Source organism: Psammomys obesus, unplaced genomic scaffold (genome assembly GCF_907164565.1).
Source record: "Psammomys obesus unplaced genomic scaffold, mPsaObe1.curated_primary_1811, whole genome shotgun sequence".
NCBI classification, from domain to species: Eukaryota; Metazoa; Chordata; class Mammalia; order Rodentia; family Muridae; genus Psammomys; species Psammomys obesus.
Window position 1 is genome coordinate 32,192,750 of NW_026585797.1, and position 22,864 is coordinate 32,215,613.

The 22,864-nt window shown below is 37.2% G+C and overlaps 2 protein-coding genes across 2 annotated transcripts in view; one reads left to right on the forward strand and one right to left on the reverse strand.

Annotated features, from left to right (window-relative positions):
* Cep85l (centrosomal protein 85 like) overlaps positions 1-22,864 on the forward strand; it is a 99,237-nt gene that overhangs the window by 24,390 nt on the left and 51,983 nt on the right. Inside the window, exon 3 of the mRNA XM_055599369.1 lies at positions 1,820-2,610. Coding sequence (XP_055455344.1) covers positions 1,820-2,610 — 791 coding nt within the window. The remainder of the gene's footprint in view (positions 1-1,819; positions 2,611-22,864) is intronic.
* Positions 6,711-16,231, reverse strand: Pln (phospholamban). The gene is made up of 2 exons (XM_055599370.1): positions 16,161-16,231; positions 6,711-7,225 (listed from the first exon to the last, which is right to left on the reverse strand). The coding sequence occupies exon 2, from the start codon at positions 7,115-7,117 to the stop codon at positions 6,959-6,961; it is 159 nt and encodes a 52-aa protein (XP_055455345.1). The 5' UTR covers positions 7,118-7,225; positions 16,161-16,231; the 3' UTR covers positions 6,711-6,958.

The following is a 22,864-nucleotide window of genomic DNA, read 5'->3' on the forward strand; positions in this document are numbered from 1 at the left end:
ATATTTAATCTGATGAAGTGGCTTTTATCATCAGTTGTTGATCTTTTATGCAATTGAGAAATCCCAAGCTACTTAAGGCAGAGAGGAAAGTAGCACATTGTTAGCCCGAAGGCGGCAGCTAAGCCTGGTGATTAGGCTTCAGTGTCTTCAGAAGCAGGGAAGGTAGATCATTGCCTGATGTCATATTCATACTTCTCTAACAGTGTTCTTGAGATATTGCAGACTCTTGAGAATCATAAAAACACCTTGTAGAAATATGGCCAAGTGGTAAAATTATGTTTCCTGAAAAGAAATTAAAATTTCATGGAAAGTAAAATGTGAAAGCCAGATTCTTCCTTTTTTAGAGGTGATGGTAGAAGGGTCAGCCACTAGGTTTCATATATGAAAAAGCAGAAAGTAAACCAGATAACAGGTAATGAGCCCCTGGAAACCGTAGGGTGTTCAGCAGAAATCTCAGTAACAGGATTGGGCTCAAGTGGTTGGTCTAGGCGGCCACTTAGGCCCCCAGAGGGACACAGCCCTTTTCTCTTGCTGTTGGTCACTCATCAGCACTGATGGAACTGTGGCACTAAAGGGACTTCATGTGCTCCAGTTCCAGGATGCAGAAAAATCAAGCTATAAGTGGGCTGGAAGCCTCCTCCCCTCGTTTTAACTCTGTAGTGTTAGACAGCCTACTCAACTGCAGACCCCAAGTGCTACACTGTTGACTGGCTGGGCAAAATGTGCCCACTGGGTACAAAAGTGGCAATAATCAGTAATAGGGGAACCACATGCTTACTGATCAGGTTTTAGGCCTGCACCACTGGAAGGAATCCACATCTATTAATACCAACTTGGTTAAATTCCTTCGCCTGGAGAGGTCATAGGCCCCTGAGGGAAAGGAAGTTCCTGCTATTTTTTTCTGCTAAGTGGATATGAGTGTCCATCAAATTGTTGTCTAAGTAATTGTGTTTGTACCCATAGGTTAAGTGCTACTGTAAACTTTGGTCGGAGATGTTCCTTTTTTGCAGTAGGTGGCAGTAACTGCAGACTTAGAACTGGTCCAAGTGCTGAGAATAAGGGATTGTTATCTGCTCAGCCATAAGTAGGAATTCTATATCCCTCACTTCAAGGCTTGGGAATATTGCAGAAGATGGGTGGAAAGAATATGAGAGCCAGAGGAAGGAGTGGAATGAATTGGAACACTCCTCAGAATATGACATCACCATTGAATGCTTGATCTCACAGCAGTTGTGGTTCCTAGCACAAGACCTGTGCAAGATTGTGCCTGCCAACATTCTGTCTTGGGTGGGTACAGAAAGAGGGAGAAGGCCCCAGGAACTCTCCTGCTCAGGTCCTATAGGCAAATAATGGTAGCTAGGGGACTAGGACCCACGAGATCTCACTGCTTTCTAAGGATCTATGGCCAGTTAATAGTCCATTTGGAGAGGGAGAGGCATCTTCAGTAGGTAGCACTTATGAGGACTGTATGCTCTGTAAATTATCGTTCTCCCAGAACCCTAGAGCAGCAACCCTAAGGAAACTCACTTGCTTATCAAGAATACAGGCACGACAGTAGATGAGCACTGTGGTTGGGGCAGGGGTCACTGGGAGCCAGTGGGGACAGAAGATAGGCAGGAGATTAGGGATGTTCGAAAGTATGTTATTTCTGATAACCTTAATGGGAGAATAGTGCTAACAATGTTCTCATTTTGAGGAAGAACCTCAAATATATATTGGGACTTGATATTCAGATTTTTCTTGGCATTTTCCATTTTATATGATATCTCGTTAAAAAAGTGTTGATTGAAACTGACTTGGCAATCTTTTCTGGTTCCAGATCATTCAACTTCAAGTGGCACATTATCTTTTAAGCCTAGTCGATCGTTGCTCACTCTTCCCACTGCCCATGTGATGCCATCTAACTCCACTGCTTCAGGTTCCAAACACAGGGAGTCTTCTTCAGCATCAGATGGCTCGAAGTGGAGCACAAGCATCATGCAAACCCTGGGAGACCATGGTAGAGGGGACCAGGACTCCTCACTAGACATGAAGGACTTCAGGCCCCTCCGGAAATGGTCATCTTTGTCCAAACTTACTGCCCCGGATAACTGCAGCCAGAGTGGCATTGTATACACAGAAGAGCTGAGGAATGGCTTGGAAAAGACAGGGAAGGGCAAGGCTTTCACATACCACTTAAGGACCTTTGGGCCTAGTTGCTTACATGACAGTATGGAGATGCTTAAGCTGGAAGACAAGGAAATAACTAAAAAGCGGTCATCAACTCTGGACTGCAAGTATAAATTTGAGAGCTGCAACAAAGAGGATGTCAGAGCTTCTTCCTCTGCTCTTAGGAGACAGACTGTAGACATGACATACAGTGCCTTACCTGAGAGCAAGCCCATTGTGACAGGCTCAGAGGCTTTTGAGTCTCCAAAGTATCTAATGCTGGGCCAGCAAGCAGTAGGTGGAGTTCCCATTCAGCCTTCTGTGAGGACTCAGATGTGGCTTACAGAGCAGCTAAGGACAAACCCATTGGAAGGCAGAGCCACAGAGGATTCTTACAGTTTAGCTCCCTGGCAACAGCCACAGACTGAAGAGTTTCAACAAGGAAGTGAAACACCAATGCAGGTAAGGCTCAAAAACTAGTGTTTGCTTCCCTCTAATGGATATTTTGTGTATTGCATCAACTTTATGTCTGCTTCCACTACAGGATCCTCTCTCCATCTCTCACAGTACAAATGCTAGAAAACTGACACATTATATTGATAAGAAAATCTTACAGATTCATTTGAGACACATTAACACAATGACGTTAAACATTGCACTTAATGTGGCTTTTGCTTTCTCATTCATTAAGTAGGTATAAAAATAAAACATTCAGTCTAAAATGTGAAATAGCTGACATGATGTCATAAAAAGAAAACTGACTTGGAAAAATAGGTCTTGGATTTTTTTCTGATCATATCACATTTAGAACCTGTAGTTTTTCTTTTTCTTTGTAAGTTAGTGTTTTATTTTTTAAATTTGCATACAAAGTGTTAATTTTATTATAGGATTTTCCTTCATGATTTTTCTTGGTCCTCTACCTCTCTTCAGCCCAGTTTCATACTAGCTTATTATGTTCCCCACAAGACCCTGTTTTCTGTCATGTCACATATATTCTTCTACCTTCTTTTTTATTCTACCTCCATCTTAGCCCTTCCTAGTTTCATAATTGTTAACCTTCATATACATAAAAATTAAAGGAGCACACCTTTAATCCCAGCTCTTGGGAGGCAGAGGCAGAGGCAGGCAGATCTCTGAATCCAGGACAGCCAACGCTATGCACTGTGGAGTAAAGGCTCAGTTTTGACTCTTCCTAGATGATAGAGGGAAAACATAGCTAATGGGAAACTCCTGTATGATTGAGAACAGTGGTTCCTAATCTGTGGGTTCCAACCCCTTTATGGGATTGAGTAACTCTTTAACAGGGGTTACCTAAGACCATCTAAAAGCACAGATATTTACATTATAATTCATAACAGTAGCAGAATTAGTTATGAAGTAAGCAACGAAATAATTTTATGGTTGAGGGTCAGCACAACACGAGTAACTGTACTAAAGGGTCACATCATCGTGAAGGTGCTAAACTTACATCCAGAGAGGGTAGGTGATATTCTCAAGAAATTTCCTTTGTGGTTGAAAAAAACCGTCTGCCTTCATTTGGTTTAGGATATAGGTTACCAGTAGTCTTGGCTCTTTATTCTGTGTGTTGATGAATCTTACCCATAATATCCCAAATTGACTGTGTAAGGTTGTGAGCAAGTATTGACTTGGTTCAGGAGAGATGCTTAATTTACATGTGCCCCTTGTATTCCATGTTTTCAAGGTGGGGTGTGGAGAATGTGGACTTCTATGCATACAGTTAAGCTCATCTGGGCATGGCAGTGCACACCTTCAATCCTAGCACTTAGGGGCCAGAGGCAGGTGGATCTCTGTGAGTTCAAGGCAGCCTGGTCTACAAAGCAAGTCTAGAATAGCCAAAGCTACACAGAGAAACCCCGTCTCAAAAACAAAACAAAACAGATTCTCTTAAGCTCACAGTGAATCTGCCCCATGGTGGTTAAATAGTGAACTCTGTTGCTAACTTTTTCTTGTGTTCCTTGGAGTATAGTTGCTAAGAAATGAAGATGAAATTTTGTACGTATATAAATCATAAAGTGGTTTGATCAACCAATGTATTGGCAACTAATACTTTTAACATGTTAGTGGAGACTTTTCTATTATTTAAATGAAGATTTTGATTGAATAAAATAAAAGACTTTTTTTCTTTAAAATGAATTGTGAATAAACAAGTCTGGCTTATAATTTGGATTTTATTTTTTTCTTTGAAAAGATTTTTTTATTTTCATTATTGTTGCATGCTCTTTTGCCTTTGAATTTTCAACTGAGATGGTCTACATACCATCAATGTGATGACACAATGCAAGCACATTTTATGACACAGGCAGCTTAAAAGTATCTAATATTTCATACAAGCTTTATAAATTGATTTGTCTATGTTTCTATTTCTTGTGTCTATATAATTTATCACATAGTTTCAAGACATTAAAAAATTTGGTGTTAGCTTATAACCAAACCTTCTTATGTATTCACATTTTGCCAGAAGACTCTAAAGCAAAGGCTAAACAATATCTGCTAGAAAATTCATTATTTTATGTAGGCCCACCTGCTTGTGTTTGTCTTAGGAAATCTTGATTTTTACTTTATTTGGTGGAAGCCGTGCCCTCCCTGCCCTTTATAACACAAAATTATTTATAATTAGAACATTTCTTATAGTCAATAGCATATAATTGCATAGCAGATTCACCAAAATCAAATATTTATTTGAATATAGGTGATTCTGTTTGAATATTATAGGTAAACTTTTTAACTACTATGTAAAAGGCAGCATTGACTGTTTAATGAAGAGAACTCTATAAGTTGACAGTTAATACCTTGAAGCTGATGTACTAGTGAGCAATGTAATAAAATGTAATAAAAGACTTTTCAGCTGTGGTTTTACTTTTCCTATCAGTTCAGCCAATTACAGAATGTACATACGTTTACATAGGTAATTACTCAGACCATTTATCAATGGCTCTCAACCTGTGGGTTGTGACCTCTTTGGCAAACCTCTATCTCCAAAGATATTTACGTTACAATTCATGGTAGTAGCAAAACAGTTAAGAAGTAGCATTGAAAATAATTTTATTGTTGGCAGTCACCACAACATGAGGAACTATATCAAAGGGTTGCAGCATTAGGAAGGTTGGGAAACCCTGATTTAGGTGATTATGTCATCCATGCTTTATAGTTTTCTTGATGGGCATTTCCAGCCTTCACTGAAGAGACCCTATTAATATTGGACTCCTCTTTTGGCTGCTCTTTAGATAATTTCTGAACCCAAACATCTCCCTTTCAACCAGGGATCCAGACAGTTTGAGTCAGCATGCCCTTAGCTGATCTGTTAGGAATCAAAGTAAGTATTGATGCTTTCTATCTTTATGGTGTCATTATGGGAATATATCTAATTATAATTCTCTTCCTTAATAATTGCTTTGTTGGTAGCATATCTTGAGCTGGACTTAAAATTATGGGATTACAAAGTAGAGGTATAAAATGTTTTTATATTTGACCCTATTTAAGTTAACTAAATTTTGGCAGATATATTTTCCACTAGAGTTTTTTCCTCCTATTCTTATAGTAGTTATTGAAAGATATAGAAAGATATAGAAAGAGAAATGAAAATATAATCGGTATTTTATTTTATTGTTTCATGTTCTTGTCATTCTTAATTGACCGATGATTGTAGACCTTGCTTGAGTATTTTTTCTAACAAAACAGAGCAAATTATCCTTAAAAAAAAAAAGAATTATAAAATAGTATTACTAGCTTAACTACTTGGGAAAGCAACTGTTTTCTCTCTGGGAGATAGAAGAAAAGAGCTGTATCTTATTACAGATAATATATTGAATAAAAGTTCATGCTTAAATATAATGGAAGGATTAGTATTTGGAGAGAGAGATCAGAATTTAAAATTTTATAGTGCTTGAAATATCTTGTCCTGTTATCAGAAATGTGGTTGGAATAGGAGAAACCCTGTTAAACTAAGGCTATACATGTCAATGTCAAATTCAGGAGAGGTTCTGGCTTTTAGTGATTCTCACAGTCACATAGGAAGATGTTGATCAGCAGGCCCTAGACAGAGGAGACTTGTGCTTAAAGTAAGTACTTGAATTCCACAATTCTTGAGAAAAATAAGTGATGAATTTTATATGAGACTAGGCTCTTTTCCCTATTTGATTCTCATAAATATTAAAATTATTATTTTAAATATTATATTTAAATATTAGTGTTTAGAAAAATTAAAAAAATTAGTGTATAGAAAAAGGACATGATCTTTATTTGAAGGTATTTGTTCTGACAGAGTAACTACTAAGACTTCTGAATAGTCATCATTATCATCATCATGCATGTGAGGACCCAGGGAGATAGTTTGAATAAGAAAACTTCATTTATATTATTATTTTTCTAATTTGCTGAGGCCTGAATACTTAGTTCCTGTAAACAAAGTTGGCAACACAGTATAAATTTCATTTATCCCCCAAACTGAAGTTATAAAGTGAGCTTTCTAGTGCTGGATATAGAAAGTGAACTTGTTTTGCAGTGCTGTTTCAAAATTAAAACTCATACTTCATTGTCAGAAATATTTAGGAAGGAAATTTATGAGCCATTTTGAGGAAATTGGCAGCTACATTATGCACACTTAGTCACTGTTAAGTTTCTTTACAAGATCCAGTAGATGAACACATTGGCTAACAATTTGTTTCACTCTTAAATCTTGACCTTCACAAAGACCTTCTCGGCAGGGAGAAGGCTGCGTTGCTTCTCTTGATGGAGTGCTAGGTTTTAAGCACAGCTGGCATGTTGCGGATGTGGACATGACGGCAGCACTTCATAGAAGCATCACAATGATGCAGATCAGTAGGAGACATATCAAGATGAGACAGAAATTGATAAAGAGGTTCTGGAGATTTTGACGTGCTTGCTGAGGCATTTCAATAGTTGAGGCCCTCCTGATAGCAGAGCGAGTGAGGTATTGGACTTTTTCCATGATGCCAGGAAGATTCAAAAGCAAGAAGACTGATGTTTTAAGTGGTCAAGAGAAAGATAAAAAGCTGGCAACAGGCAGTCAAATGTGAGCTGTCTTCTTTTAGGAGGCCTGGAATGTAAACAGTAAATTGATTAGGTTCATACCTAAATCCATTCTCTGGATAGATATATACAATTTTGCATCAGTTCCTTCAGTCTATATTTTATAACATCAACTGTCTCGAGACATCTCCATGGACTCTAGCTCTCATATGTTAGTGTCTCATTTGCCCTGTCTGAGTTATAGGTACTGTAGTCCTCTCAGGTATTACTTGATTTATGGAATATTTTGGGCTATTCCTTTGGTTACGATGGTTTCTATAAATCTGTTTCTCTGTAAACACAATTGATGTGATCAATTATTATTATAAATGTTTCAGAAGTAGTCTCATAAAAAGAAATGCATATCGTAAATTCTATCTTGGATCTTCATTTTAGTCCAAAATAAAATAGTTCAATGAGAAGATAAATATGAAATAAAAAACAGATTGTAGCCATTTGTCATTGTAGAATCATACAGTGTATTTTGATCCAGTTCACATCCTCTTGACTACTCCCAGATCCAGACCTTTGTTGAATGTTATTGTAAACAGCACTTTAACAAGATGTTGTTGGGTACAAAAGACTGCCCAGTGTGGAAGGCACAGTAAAGATTACTGTACTCAACTACGACAGACAGTTCTAGTAATCTTGCTTGCCACAGGTGGGGTTGTGTATGCCTTTCTTTCAAAGCTTCTAAACTGCTGCTGAATATGAAAGGTTCAAAGCTTTGATAATTTAGTAAACACAATAAAATAAAGCTTATTAATAAATAGATATAGATTTGAACTCTCTAGAGACAGCAGCTACTTTCACTTCAAGATTATTATTTTATCACTAACATTTTGTTTGTCTCTTGTTTGGAGACAGGGTGTTGCTAGGTAATCCTGATTGGCCCAGAACTTACTACATGGACCAGGCTGGCTTCAGATTGGAGGCCACCTTTCTGCCTTTGGTGACTGAGGGAAGGATAACTGGCATGTACTACGATGCTAGGATAATAGTTTGTTTTTATTAGAATGCTTTTTTAAAAAATCAGTTTTAAAACAAGACTAAAAAATAAAACGCAGTAATTTACTATCTAGAGATAACAATGTCTAATTTGTTGATAAATCATTGTCAGCAAGATGTTACTATACATTCTAGCTGGCAGGTTTGATTTTTCTCCCTAGTTTATACTTTTGCCCCATACCTGAGACAAGTGCAGAAGAGAGGAGTAAAGAGGTTAGGAAAAGGGAAGATTTGTACCAGGCAGAACCAATTAGAACTTGGTATTTACTTTTATAAAGAGACTGTGTGGCATATAAAAGCCAGATGCGGTAGGTCCCAGTTCTTTACCTTGACTCTGTTATTTGCTGAATTGTATAATAGGCTGGATGTCATTTGGCATGTGTCTCTGTCTCATGTGTATGCCTAGGATAAGGAGCCAAACAGTCAATTTATACCAAAATCTATTCTCAGGAGTTAGTAACAGCTTATGGTTGTCTATCATGTGTTGTTTAGGACAGGTGGCAGAATTTATCCATCAAATTTTTAGTTTAAATGGGAACTCAAACCTGGCAAATTTAATTACTTTTGTTTGAATTCTCCAGCGAAAATCCTATAGAAATGAAGTAATTTTATTAAGAAAATGCAAGTTTTAAGTAGCATGTGCTTCTAGTAGTTTATTATAGATTTAGCGAATTTATAGTGGTAGAGAATTTATATTTTTGACAAGTCTCTTTATAGGAAGATATATAATGAAGTATAGGTATGAGAGAAATAAAAATTAGCAATGATAATTCCTATTTGACCCTATATATTTTTGTAAGGTTTTAGTGGTCATTAAAAGGTGTGGTTCATACCTGTAATTCCAGTGTGTGTGAGGCCATGACAGGATCATAAATTGAGGGCAGCCTAGGCACATGAAAACCTAGGTCAGGTGAAAGTTACGACACACATGCACATGAACGCACACACACATATGCAGAAGAAGGGACCTTTTTAGTAGTTCTTCATAAAGCACGTAACGTACCGGAGCCTGTCTCTATCCCAACACTTAGTGATTCAGTCCCATTGAATGTCTCTTCTGTAGACACTGTATTGCCTTTTGTGACTATGCCTTTTGCACATGTTGCTTTGTCTCTGCTTAGAATGTCACATCTATCCCTTTTGCCTTTTGATTCTCAGCCAGACAAAACTGAGTTGATCCTTAAAGCCCAGTTTAAATACTATGTCCCAATAAAACCTTTTTAGTCAATAAAATAGAATTATAAACTTTGCTGAGTTTTAATAGTATCAGGTGTTGCTATCAGGATATCTGTCTGGTTACGCTGTCATTTCAGAATGTGTCAGAGTCCCCAACTTGGACTTCTAGTTTGTGAGCGAAGGAAGCATATGTTTGTTCTGTATCTTTGTGCATAAAGTTAACATGATTTTATAAAGTCAAAAGTTGAATGAAATTGTTATGACCAAAACTTTTAGAAAATTGTTCACAGAGGCAGTGCCATAATTACCATAATATCCAGTTTGATTTATAGAATGATATTGAAGTCATCAGCATTTTTCTTCAGTGTCTTCTCTTCATATATGGAGAGCATATGGCTTAGAGGAAAGCTTTCCTAAGTTAATGATTCTTTGCTTAGCTGGACCTTACACTGAATTAGGCTTCACACGAAAGGGTAGTTGATGTTTGTGAGATACAAATAGATATACTATCAATTGTTGAAAATACAGTTTCAGGGGCTGGAGAGATGGCTCAATTGTTAAGATCACATACTGCCCACCCACGTGACAAGGGTCTGGTCCCCAGCACTCAGTCTAGGCTGCTCACAACCACCTATAACTCCAACTCAGGGAATGAAGCACCGTCTTCTGGCTTCCACAGGTACCTTCACATAAGTGGCAGACTTTCACATAGACATACACGTACACACAAATAAAAAAATCTAGAATAAAATAAGACATGATTGATATACTAGAATATCATGTAATAACACTTTTTATTAAAAATTTGTTTTTCTATAGAGAAATTGGATGAAATATGATGAAATGTTGATGGTATACATGCAAGTTTTGTTTCAGTTTATTTTTTGTGCTATAATTGTGTTTTTTCTGGGTTTCTAAAGTTTATATGGTAATAATAATTAAGCTATGTTTCTCCATGGTGGAGCTTCATCTCATATGCTGAGAATTGGGAAGCTGAGAGTTAAGAAGAGTGCAGACCTAAGATAGGAGCTGTGTGTTCCCTCACTACAAACCTCACAGTTTGTAACCTGGGGTTAGGGATCACTTTCTTTTCTGTGCTGACCACTGTGCTGTACATTTGGAAATCCTTTCATTTCTTCTTGTCTTAGAGCAGCACTTGTAGTACAGTAGTATTGGATGGACAAAAAAACCCAGTTTATTTTATGTTAGCTGATCTTTTTAACGAGATCATCTTTTAGGATGCTCAGAAATAGTGTGTTGGGATGTAAAGTTAGCTCCCCGCATCCTTCTTAAAGGATGACCAGATACATGTTTATTGGGTGTTTGCTAGGCACATGGAGAGCCTGCTCACTTGTATATTTCATTTAAAATTTACTTTTCTTGACTGTAGTACCGGAGTACTGAAAATACAATATGTGTTTGGTTGTGGAAAAAGTTAGATCATGTTTCTGAGCTGCATGTAAGAATCAAGAAGGGAACCTGTGTTGTGTATGTGTGGGGTCTGTTCTAATTTTTGGAAGGATTGAATGCCATCACCAATTTTTTACTTTTCTTAGTGGGAGCTTGCATGGTCTTCCTTTCCTTTTCCCTCTCTGTTTAAAAAAGTTAAAATTGGAACTTAATAATCAAAGAAGTATTTTATTATTTTTTAGTAAAGGAGGAAAGAGGAAAACCAAAAGCAACAGTAATCCTTCAAGTCTCATACTGTAGTTGTGGTAGCTCATGCCTTTAGTCTTAGCACTCCAAGAGAGAGGCAGAGGCAGAGGCAGCCTGAGCTCTGTGAGTGTGAGGCCAGTCTGGTCTATAAAGCAAGTTCAGGGCAACCAGGGATACACAGTGAGACCCTATCTGGAAAAAAAAAAAAAAAAAAAAAAAAAGTAGAAGTAGGCTGAAGTCATCCAAATCAAACCCTGCAGGAATCCTTAACCTTGACTTTTTCTGCAACAAAGTCCACTTCAACAATATTCTGGGTCAACAATATTTTGGGTATATTCTTGCGAGAAACAAACCTCAGTAGACTCAGAAAACGTTTGGTGGCCTGTCTTATGACTTACAGTAATCAACACATTAACACTTGTGTGTATGGTGAGTAGTAACCCCACTGTAAACATTTGCACTGCTTTGTAGAACTTTCTGGACTTTAGGTTTTGGGCGTTGCTTCTGCCAAAGTCACGTTCTTGAAATTCCTCAAGTTTATTTTTGAACTGTAAGCTTTTACTGCCCTCTGGTTTTCTCTGCTTGTTTATTACGCTTTTAGGAAACCTGGATACATTTTGCTTGAAAATTCAAATACTACACATCTAGGCTCACAGTCTAACAGATACAGTATTTTTTTCCCATTTGATTAACTTAGATGATTAGAATTCTCCTTAGATTGAGTTTGAGCAAGCAGGATTTACTTTAAGATTATTTGGAGTTCCCCCCCCCCCCCCAGCTACTTACCTCATTACCATTTCTACAGATAAACCAAAGGTTTTTTTTTTTTTTTTTTGACTGTTGAACTACATTAGGACAGTTTATAATTAGATTTATAATCAACCCTTTAGCTTAACAAAGTTCACTGTGAGAGTAAACTAACCTGGGCCCATGGGCCCCTCACAGAGACTGGACCACCAACCAAAGAGCATGCATGGGCCGGACCTAGACCCCCTTACACATATGTAACAGATGTGCAGCATGGTCAGAATGTGGGTTCCCTATCAGTGAAAATAGGGTTTGTCTCTGACTCTGTTCTCTGGCATTGTATCCCTTCCCTCTAGCCGGGCTGCCTTGTCTGGCCTCAGGGGGAGAGGATGCACTTAATCCTGCTGTGACTTGAGGTGCCAGGGTGGGTTGGTACCCTTTAGCCCCTCCCCCACTTCTCTGAGAAGGAGGAGAGGGGGAAATGGGGGAAGAGGGGCATGAGGGCAGGATTGGGAGGAGGGTGGGGAGGGGGCTGGTATCAGGCTGTAAGGTGATTAAAAAAAGATTACTAAATTGTAAACTGTAAAGTTCAATTTGAAATTCCTCATGGTGGCTGGGGTACCTGACCTTTGTTGTGCAAACTAAAGTTTCAGAGGCTTTTCTACCTGGTTGTGATAAAAAAATTGTGTAAGCAGAACGAAATAGTCTTGATTTTTAAATTGCCCCCAATAAAGTAACATCCTGTTTAAATTTCTACCTTGAGGAAGATTCATTGAACAACCAGATGGAAATCTTCCTTCTGAAATTAGCTCATGGCTATTGTTGACTTGTCTGTAGGTTTATTTTTATTGATATGTATTATTTTATATGTGAAATTAACCAAGGTATTTGTCTGTATTAACATAGTTCTGGTTTTGGATTGTGTAGTCCAGACTGGTCTTAAACTTGCTGTGTGTGTCACACTGGTCAGTCTTGAGCGCTGCAGTCCTGCTTAGCCTGGGATTACAAGTGTGTGCCACCATGGAAGTGTTTTTAACCTTATATTAAGGCTTCATTCAGAGTCTGTATTTTTTAAAAAGCAGATGTGGGGAGAGAGTATGGGGAAGTACTAAGGAAAATTGAATAGCACTTAGCAAATACATCCCTGCTGATACTGAGCGACTACTCAGCTCATGAAAGTCCTCAAGATGAAATACAAGCTGTAAAGCACTAGAGGTCCTCAGTTGACTGTGGCTTTACTGAGGCAGGCTTTATTTTCACGTGTTTATTTGGTAAGGCAGCTTCAGAATAGTGTTGGGTAAAGAAACTGATGGACCACTCTCAGAAATGTCCCAAGAGACTGCTGCTTATCCCTTCATGCTTCTGTAGTTTAGGAGGATTATGTTCTTGATTCCCAACTCACAGTTTTTGCTTTTGTTAGTCTGATCAATGTGAATTCATACATTAAATGAAAATTATTTTTGTAATGTAAATAACAAAGCAAGGTTCTTTTTTTCAGGAACCTTGAAAACAATGACTTTGAGTGGTTTTTAAATGGTAGAGTCAATGGGTAAGAAGTGAAATTGCTGAAATGTAGGGCTTGAATATGGGAGTGGAATAAAGCATTGAAAGTATTTTTGTGCAAAACTATGAGGAAGAATTAATCTGATTTTTAGATAGAAAGTTAAATGCACTGGAGATATATTTTTTGTCAACGATGCAAGCTAAATAATTGGATAATGTAATTTGATTGTGACATGTTAATGTCTGTGTGATTATTTTGAATGTTTCTAACTAGAACTTATTGCTTGATAATCAAAGACATGGGTGACTTTGTGCCTGGCTTTGACAGTGGTGTCTAGACTGTCACACAGAGTAGTGCAGATGCAGCACCTGTGGCTCTTAGGTGACATGGAGCGCTTGCAAGTTAACACACGTGTGCATATAAAGTACGTGTCTCCTAAAGTAACCATTTACAGCAGTTAGCACTTGCGTCAGTATGATGTGTTTTAACCATGCCAGTCAGGGACTGGGATGAGATGTGCAGTGGCCTCTCCTGCTGAAGAGGAGGAGTTTGCATGTAGTTGTGTGAACCTGATTGGCTCACTGTGTTTTAAATCTGTTTTCCAAGTTGTGTAGAGATGCAATGCCAAAACACAAAAAATTAAATCAGAGGGAGTTTCTGTGTATAAGCGCACTTAAAAAATTGTTCTTCAGAACAGGAAGTTTATGCTATCTGTTTATACTATCTAATATATAGAGGTAATCTATACTTTCATCAGTCTCAATGTTTTAATATATAATTTAAATTATATAATCAATGTAATTCATAATTTAATTAATTAATATTTTATCTCTTGAAATTTTTAATGCAAATATTATGTGTTAATAAATTGGTGAGATTAAAAAACATGTTAATATAGCACCCAAGTACAGTGATTTATATCTCATTATGTCTACTAAAGTACTGCTAAAATAATTTGATGTGCTTAGGAAATGACATCGATGCAACTCCTTGGTAAAGCAAATGATCTCATTTCTTTCCATATTGAAACCTCTATAGTTCATAATTTGTATATCTTTTATATTTTCTTCATTGATTTTTTATCTGACTTTTTGTGCTTTGTTTCAAAGTGTACCTTTGGAAACAAATTACTTCAATGCCATCATAAAGCTATGTAGAAATGCATAGTTCAAACATATCTGGCACTGTGCTTTATATTGAAAATTTTAACTACAGTCTCTAATTATACAATTTTCTTAACCTGCTAAAGATGCTTTAATAGCAGAATTTATATTTTTCTTCTAGAAGTTGGTTACGGTTTTTGGAACAAAATATGATGTAGGGAAATTCATTACCTACCCCCTACTCCATTAGAAAAAAACTTTTGCAAACACCATTGAAGTTTGAAAATGTTATTTAATAGTAGAAGTGCAGGGACCAGGGAGATGGCTCAGCAGGTAAAGGCAGGGCACTTGGTGCCAAGCCTGATGACCCAAGCTAGATTTCTAAAACCTATGGTGGGAGGAAAGAACTGACTCCTACAAACTATCCTCTGTCTGTCTGGCTGGCTCACACCCAGACATGCACGCACACACACTAGATAGGTAAAATGTAAAAAGTACAGATATATGGCAAATAAACTTGACACTAAGTGTCATTGTGTACTATCAATAAAAGTATTTTTATGAATACAAAAGCATTAAAAAGCAGTTTAGGGTTCCTCAACATTAGAAGCCATATTGGCAATGTTTTTGCAAGACAGGAATGCTGCTTAGCGGATTCCAAAGTTGTGTTTGTCATAAGCAGCAGAGTTAGAATTACAGGAATTGAGAATTATAGAGGTAAGTTTTATTTAACATACATAACTATGATATAAGTAGTGAAATAAAAATTTGTATAATTTTCTATGTTGTCTAATAGATTTAAGAGTGAGAAAACATTTTGTTTAGTAAATTGAGATTTGTAACAAGAGATTTGTAACAATAAAGTTTTGGTTGCACCTCCATTCTTGGACATTTTGTTTTACTTCTAAATTTATGGCAGGAAATATAGGAATACTGGAGAATAAAAACTTGACAAATGTATTTCTGTTACTAAATGAATGTTTATCAACTTTCTTATTTTACGAATGTTTGTATGTCAAAATATCATTTTTGTTTTTAAAGTGTATTATTTTTCTGTCACTTAAGAAAGACTTGTATTTATTAAAAAAAAACACAAAACCTCTAACTTGTTCTTTATGTTGTATTAAACTAAAACTAGCCATTCTGTTTATTAAGAAGTTTATTAGAAGTTTATTGTAGAAGTGTTTAAAAGTTTACTGACTTTTTAGAGAGTAAACATTTTCAAGAGCATTTTAAAAGTAGTTTCCATTATCTGTTCTTAAAAAATCTCTTTTATTTTGACACCTTAAGAACCACAAATGATATCAACAAAGTAAGTGTGCTTAAGTGTGCTTGTCCCACAGTTAAAAATAGGTTAAAAGTAAGCTGTGTCCCCAGCTGTAACTAAGTGGCTCAGTCTTGAGCTGTGTTTCAGGAGAGCAACACATAGCAAATGAAACCATTGCTTTTGCATGAAAATTAATTTATCTCTACCACCATGTATGCTAATGTAATTGGGAGGTTTTTAAATTGGAAGGAGCTCATCTCTGAAAAGTCAAAATAATCAGTGACCAAAATTTAAAGATGAATAGAATCTCTTTTAGAGTTATCTAATTTTTACTGTCAGTAAATGGGTAAGCATTTATTTAGAAATTAGGCATTTTGTCATTGCAGTTTCTTTTGTTATCTAGCTTTGAGTAGGAATTTGGGAGATAGGATTCTTTTAAAAATTTGGTAGGTATGAATTACAGAAAGTAAGAATTTCCAAAGTTAATGCTATCATGTCTTACCTTGGCTCCTGTGATCATCACAGTACAGAGTATGAAGCGATGTGAAGTCTATGGGAGCTGAGCAAGGACGGTTTCTGTTCCAGGTTTATGGGAACAGTTGCAGTAGGTGGAGGAGAAAAAGTTCTAGGGAGGTCTTATGATGTCACAAAGGAATTCTAACATTGTGATTGGTTAGCCGTGTTCTTATCACAACGAAACCTTAGAACTTATCTTTCTTTAGGTTTGGAAAGGTTATTAACACTTTGTGCTTCAGTTTTAGTTCTTAATTTTAAAATGTGGTTAGCAGAGATAACCGGAAGTAAAGTAAGTTTGAAGGTACAGCTTTATAGTTCCTTTGGAGTTATACATCTTCAGACTTGGAGATAATCAGATACTCTTGGTGGTGTGGATGGCTAAAACAGTTGTTCTGGAATGCAAGCAGTGTGAGAGGGATGGTGCAGGCTTAACAGGGCCAGGGATATGGGAGCTGCCCTTGCCTTAGGCTGCAGCTTCTAGGGAAGCAAACATTCTCAGCAAGCATTTGATGCCTTTCCCTGGCTTATTTTATGTTTGTGCTTCATGCCTGCCCAGGTATAGGGGAGAGAATGTGTATAAGAAAACTAAGTTAATAATTACTTAGAATTTTGAAAAAGTTTTCGTATAGTTGGAGGAGGGGCAAATGGATTTAACTTTCTGTATTTTCTTCAGTTAGAAGTTTAGCCAATGCTCTTATGAATGAGTCCATATTTCAATAGGTATGTACTGTCTCTAGAAAGATAGCTGTTTATAAATTTAAGCACATAAAGATTTTTTTATAGCTACATTATATTACCACCAAAACCAAATAGACTTTTCATGAGCTGGTACAGTATTAAGGAAAGCTTTCTAGAAAGAAATGGCTTCAGGTTCCTGTCAGGTGTATGGCAGTGAGGCATTGTTTACCCGGTTTTCAAGTCTTGAAATTTAAGTGTTGAAGTATTTCTGAATGTTTTTAACCTAATCTAGCATTTTTTTTTTTTTTTTTTTTTTTTTTGTCTGAAATGTAAGTAAAATTTTAGAAAGTTGAATGACCCTTGGACTTCTGGACTGGCTTCAAACAGAGGCGAGCATTGTCGTCTTCCTGCCTTTTCATGCACTTTATTTCACATGTATGTAAATCAGCACACTCGCAAATCCTAATTTTTCAGCTTGATTGTTTTGTTTTTTTAGAGAAGCTATTTGTAATTTTTAAAGTGCTTATAGCAGAGTAAATTCAGCCTCCCCCTCTTTCCTGTGGGTAACAGAAATGTGTGACTGCAGCTGCTCATGTGTCCTTAAATGGACATGATCCTGGCTTCTTGCAAAGCAAGATGAAGTCCTTCTCTTAAGCAAATCTCTTGTTACTTAATACCAACTGAAAAATACTTTACCAAAGATCTTCTATAAATATTTAGGGAATTTTTTTTTCATTCAAATTGTTTTTTTAATTTATTTATTTTATAAATTACAGTTTATTCATTTTGTAGCCCAGCTGTAGCCCCCTCCCTCAGCCTCTCTCAATCCTACCCTCCCTCCCTCATCTCCTCCCATGCTCCTCCCCACGTCCATTATAGGGGAAGTCCTCCTCTCCTTCCCTTTGACCTTAGCCTATCAGGTCTCATTAGGAGTGGCTGCATTGTCTTCCTCTGTGGCCTGCTAATATTTAGGGAAATATTTACCACTTAAAAGTAAATGATATTGCAAGAATTCCCTATCAGTGTCTGTAGTAATGAAAAGCATCAGTGTTTGGCACTTTCCTTGATGCCTTACAACCAACTGTTTTCTTTCTGTCTTTTTGTTACAAAAGATCACATTATCAGTTGTAAATAACTGCTAGCAATCTGAAGCCTTAGAAGCTGCAGTGGCTGATAGTGACTTATTGACGATAACACAGGTGACGAAGAGCAGATGAGGACTGCGGGAGTTTAAATAATAATTCTTGGTAAAATTAGTGTATTCTAGGGCAAAGGCATAATTTGGCTTTCATACAAATAAGTTCTTAGTTATAAATGATTTATTCAATACAACTTTTTTCAAAGTCTTCTTTGTCAGATACGTGTATTTATTTCAGACTGAAGGTGAGGAAAAACAGATTAGATAATTCTTGGTTGGAGAAGGTAGGGAATAGCCACAGATTAAACATGTCCTAGTTATTTTACATATTTTCAGGTTCACTTAAAAATCACACATGACAAAAGAAAAAAAATCACACATGACAAACACACCTTAGGAAGGCACTATAGAGGCCTGACAATTGGAGGCTGGAATCTTAGTTACACTCTGAAGATGTGACTGAAGACCACCTAGGTTTGCCCTTTTGGGGAGTTAGCTGTGCTGCTCATGAGGATTCCTATGGAATTTTAGTCATTATTTCTATTTTAACAGGATTCTGTAAGCTCAGATTGTTTAGTAACATTGGTCAGTTCTTGAGTGTTGCTCAAAAGTTGCTCCACTTAAGTCTGGAAAAATTTTTTGTCAGTCTTCATTTGGAATCACATTATTATTGGAGTCCACTCTTGGGCACATGACTCAAAGAAATGTGTGGAATGGTATTGTGGCTGAGGGTTTAGCAACAAGAAGTGTACACAGTGATTGTCAGAGATTCCATGACAAGGTATCAGTTTCATGTCAGTGCTCAATTTCCTTTGCCTTCAGAGACTGGACTGGTGACATGGCCATGGACAGATGGCCATAGCTCAGCGTCCTTGAACATATTATGGAAACAGTTACTTGTTGTTTTTAATAAGCTCTCAGTGGAATTTTTTTGTTTATTCGGTTTTGTTTTCTGCAGAGCAGGCAGGTTTACTAAGGGAAATTGAGAAAAACTTCCCAAGAGCCAGAGGAGCCCAAATGAGGAAAGCCTTACTTATTCAGTTTTGACTGTAGACCACAAGCTACTGAATTGCTCATGGTACATTTGGCTCTTGCTGTTGAAATCTCAGATAATTTTATAAGGTTGAGTCTCAGAATCTGTGGATTCTACATCCATGGATCCAATCAACAGCAAAGAGAAAATAATCAAAACAAATTGCATTCTGAATATGTGCAGAGTCACTCTTTCATTATTCCATAAATAATAGTTTGATAGCTCCTTGCAGTTTCTATTACATTCAATGTAAGTTATGTGGAAATGAATTATAGTGTACAGGAAAATGTGTATATGTTGTGTGCATATAGTGCACCGTTTTTATAAGGGACATGAGCATTTGCAGATTTTCGTATTCAAATTAGGATATGGAAGTAACCCTCAAAGATACCAAGGGAAACCACTGTGGCAACTTGAGACCTTTCAAAACATTGAATTTATTATTGCTTTGAAGTTGCTGTCATTAGACATGGCTATAGTAATTAGTGTACAGGGCGAGGTGTACATACCTGTTTCCTAGAACTTGGGAGGTAAAAGCACGAGGGGAACAAGTTTCAAGGTCATCCTAAGCTACGTGGTAAGCCTAAGTCAGCCTGAGCTACATAAAGCCTTGTCAAAAAATAATTTAAAAAAATGTAATGCACTGACAGAGCACCTATACTATACTATACTATACTATGTTATGGCATTATTTTTAAGGAATTATTTATTTTATGTATATGGGTGCTCTACCTGTATGAATATGTGCATGCCGGAAGAGAGCATCAGATCCCAGTATATAGATGGTTGTGAGCTACCATGTGGTTGTTGGGAATTGAACTCAGGACCTCTTGAAGACCAGACAGTGCTCTTTTTATTTTATTTTTAAACTTTTATTAATTACACATTATTCACTTTGTATCTCCCCATAAGCCCCTCCCTCCTGCCCTCCTAATCCCACCTTCCCTCCCCCTTCTTCACGCATGTCCCTTCCCAAGTCCACTGATAGGGGAGGTCCCCCTCTCCTTCCTTCTGATCTTAGTCTATCAGATCTCATCAGGAGTGGCTGCATTGTCATCTTCTGTGGCCTGGTAAGGTTGCTCCCCCCTCAGGGGGAAGTGATCAAAGAGCAGGCCAATCAGATTATGTCAGAGGCCGTCCCTCTTCCCATTACTGTGTAACCCACTTGGACACTATACTGCCATTAGGGAAATGCAAATCAAAACGACCCTGAGATTTCACCTTACACCCATCAGAATGGCCAAGATGAAAAACTCAAGTGACAACACATGCTGGAGAGGTTGTGGAGAAAGGGGAACCCTCCTCCACTGCTGGTGGGAATGTAAACTGGTACAACCACTCTGGAAATCAATCTGGCACTTTCTCAGACAACTAGGAATCAAAGTGAATAAAGTGTAATTAATAAAAAATTAAATAATAATAATAATAAAAATTAAAATTATAAAAAAAATAAATGAACAGTTTCGCTTTATAGAGTTATAGCCAGCCGAGGTAGTACAGCATGTTTCTATATACTTTACATCCAGTTTCTCATTATTAACGTTCTCCATTAGAATGGTATGCTTATCAAAACAATTGTGCATATACTACCATATTTTTAGGAATGTCATTACTTAATTTGGATTTCCCAGTTTTTCTTAATGTGTGTCTCTATTTTTTTAAAGCTACATTTAGTAATCATGTCTCTTTTCTGCTCACTTGGTTCAGACATTTTCCCCAAACTTCCTGCTTAAATGATCCTGGTAGTTTTGAAGAACAATAGATAGTTTACAGCATCTCCCTAAGTCTTGATTGTCTGATGATTCTCTTGTGGTTAGGTTGGTTAATGTGTTTCTGGTATGAAGGTCAGAGGCGTAAGAAGCCACTTCATTGTACTGTCTCTATCAAGGTTAACAGTGATCAAATCACTATGGCAGCTTAACTGAGCAGAAGTGTAGGGCTTTTCAAGGTTGAGGCAAGAGGAAGGTGAAAGTGGCTTTCCTGCTGGTGGTTTTTCTCAAGTGTCAAGTGTAGGCAGTGTGCCCCAAACCCTGTCAAAAGAAAGCCATGCTACACTAATAATAAACCCTGTCAAAAGAAAGCCATGCTACACTAATAATAAACCCTGTCAAAAGAAAGCCATGCTACACTAATAATAAATTAAGCTGCACTGATGTGTGGACTGTATACAGACTTATTTAGAATTCTGTATGTTTCATGCATAAAAACATTCTGAGAAGAATAATGAGCATTAGCGCTTTACCAAAATGATAGGTAAGACAGACACAAAACCATAGAGTTCCTGTAATGAGCTGTTTCTGTTGCTGGGACAGCCCTTTTGAGTTTTTCAGCAGGCTGAAATCAAACGTTTGGGCTTGGTCTTTCAGGCTCTGTTTTGTCTTCTCTGTTAACACATTCCTCTGTGTCTTGTGCTCTGACCCTGTAGACAGGTTACTGTTCTATTTTAAGCCAGGGTACTGTTCATAGGAATGTCCCAGCAGAGTGCTTCCTCAACTTATCTCTCTGTGAAGCTTTGCTTGCCCTTTACTAAACCGTCTTATGTTTATCCTTGGTCCTGTCTTTCAGCTCTTTGTTAGTTTATCTGCTAGACAAACTACAAGCTCTTTGGGAGCCAGTTCATTGACTCATTTTATTCGCTATTTTTTTCTCTTTTCTTTAAGTGTTTTGGGGATAAGGTCTTTTCTGTGTATCCCAGGCTAGCCTCAGACAATTCCCTTCCCTTAGCCTCTCAAGTTCTAGGGTTACAGGTATATGCAGCGTGCCCAGCTGTTGTTTGTTCTTCATCTGATGTATAACTGGCCTGTGGTGATTCTGAAGTTGTTGTTTTTTTTTTTTAAATGTATTTATTGTACATATATGAGTGCTCTATCTGCATGTACACCAGCATGCCAGAAGAGAGCATCAGATCCCACTGTAGATAGTTGGGAGCCACCATGTGGTTGCTGGGAATCGAACTCAGAAGCTCCGGAATTGCAGACAGTGCTCTTAACTGCTGAGCCATCTTTCCAGCCCCTTAAATTCTTATTGAATGAAGAATTGAACACATTGGGAAAGATTGTCAGGTGATTTTGCATTATCTTGTAGAAATATTAGGGAAAATTCTGAAATCCTCTTTTAATGCCCATTAGGGGAAAAGAATATACATGATTAAGATATATAGGAGAGTGTAAGAAAGTATATTTTGTTATTATTTAAAAAGGCAAGTATATTTGGAGGCTAAGTGTGAAGAAAGGCTATATTAAATAAGTCTGTGCTTCCTGATTTGTGTTTTATTTTTAAATTAATATTGTTACTTTCTTTCTTCAGTGGATTTGCAATATTCCTTGGCATTTTATAAACTCCTAACATTGACGCGCGCACGCGCGCGCACACACACACACACACACACACACAATTTTATTTATACAGCTTCTATTTGAATATATATTTTTCGTTTGCGAATTTTAGTAAGGTATGTCTGTGGAATACCCACCTAGAATTTTGTAATTCCAGTACTTAGAAGGTTGAGGGAAGTGGATCTTGAATTGGAGGCCAGTATGGCCTACAAAAGGAAACTATCTCAAAAGGTACAGATAACAACACATAGGCCCTTTTCCACAAAACCTCAAAGCACTAATGTTAACAGCAATGTTTATGTAACTTTTCCTACTTGTTCTTTTTTTCCTCAACTCCTCACTTAGATGCTTACTTTGAATTTTGGGTTTATTGGATCTATTTCTTTGCTTTCACCCTTATATATACTTTACAAATATTTATTTACTTATTGTATTTGTTTATGCATGTAAATAACACTCGTGTGTGTGTGTGTGTGTGTGTGTGTGTGTGTGTGTGTGTGTGTGTG

Bases quoted from the DNA above. Each gene is read 5' to 3' on its own strand.
- Pln (XM_055599370.1), bottom strand. From the start codon at position 7,117: ATGGAAAAAGTCCAATACCTCACTCGCTCTGCTATCAGGAGGGCCTCA.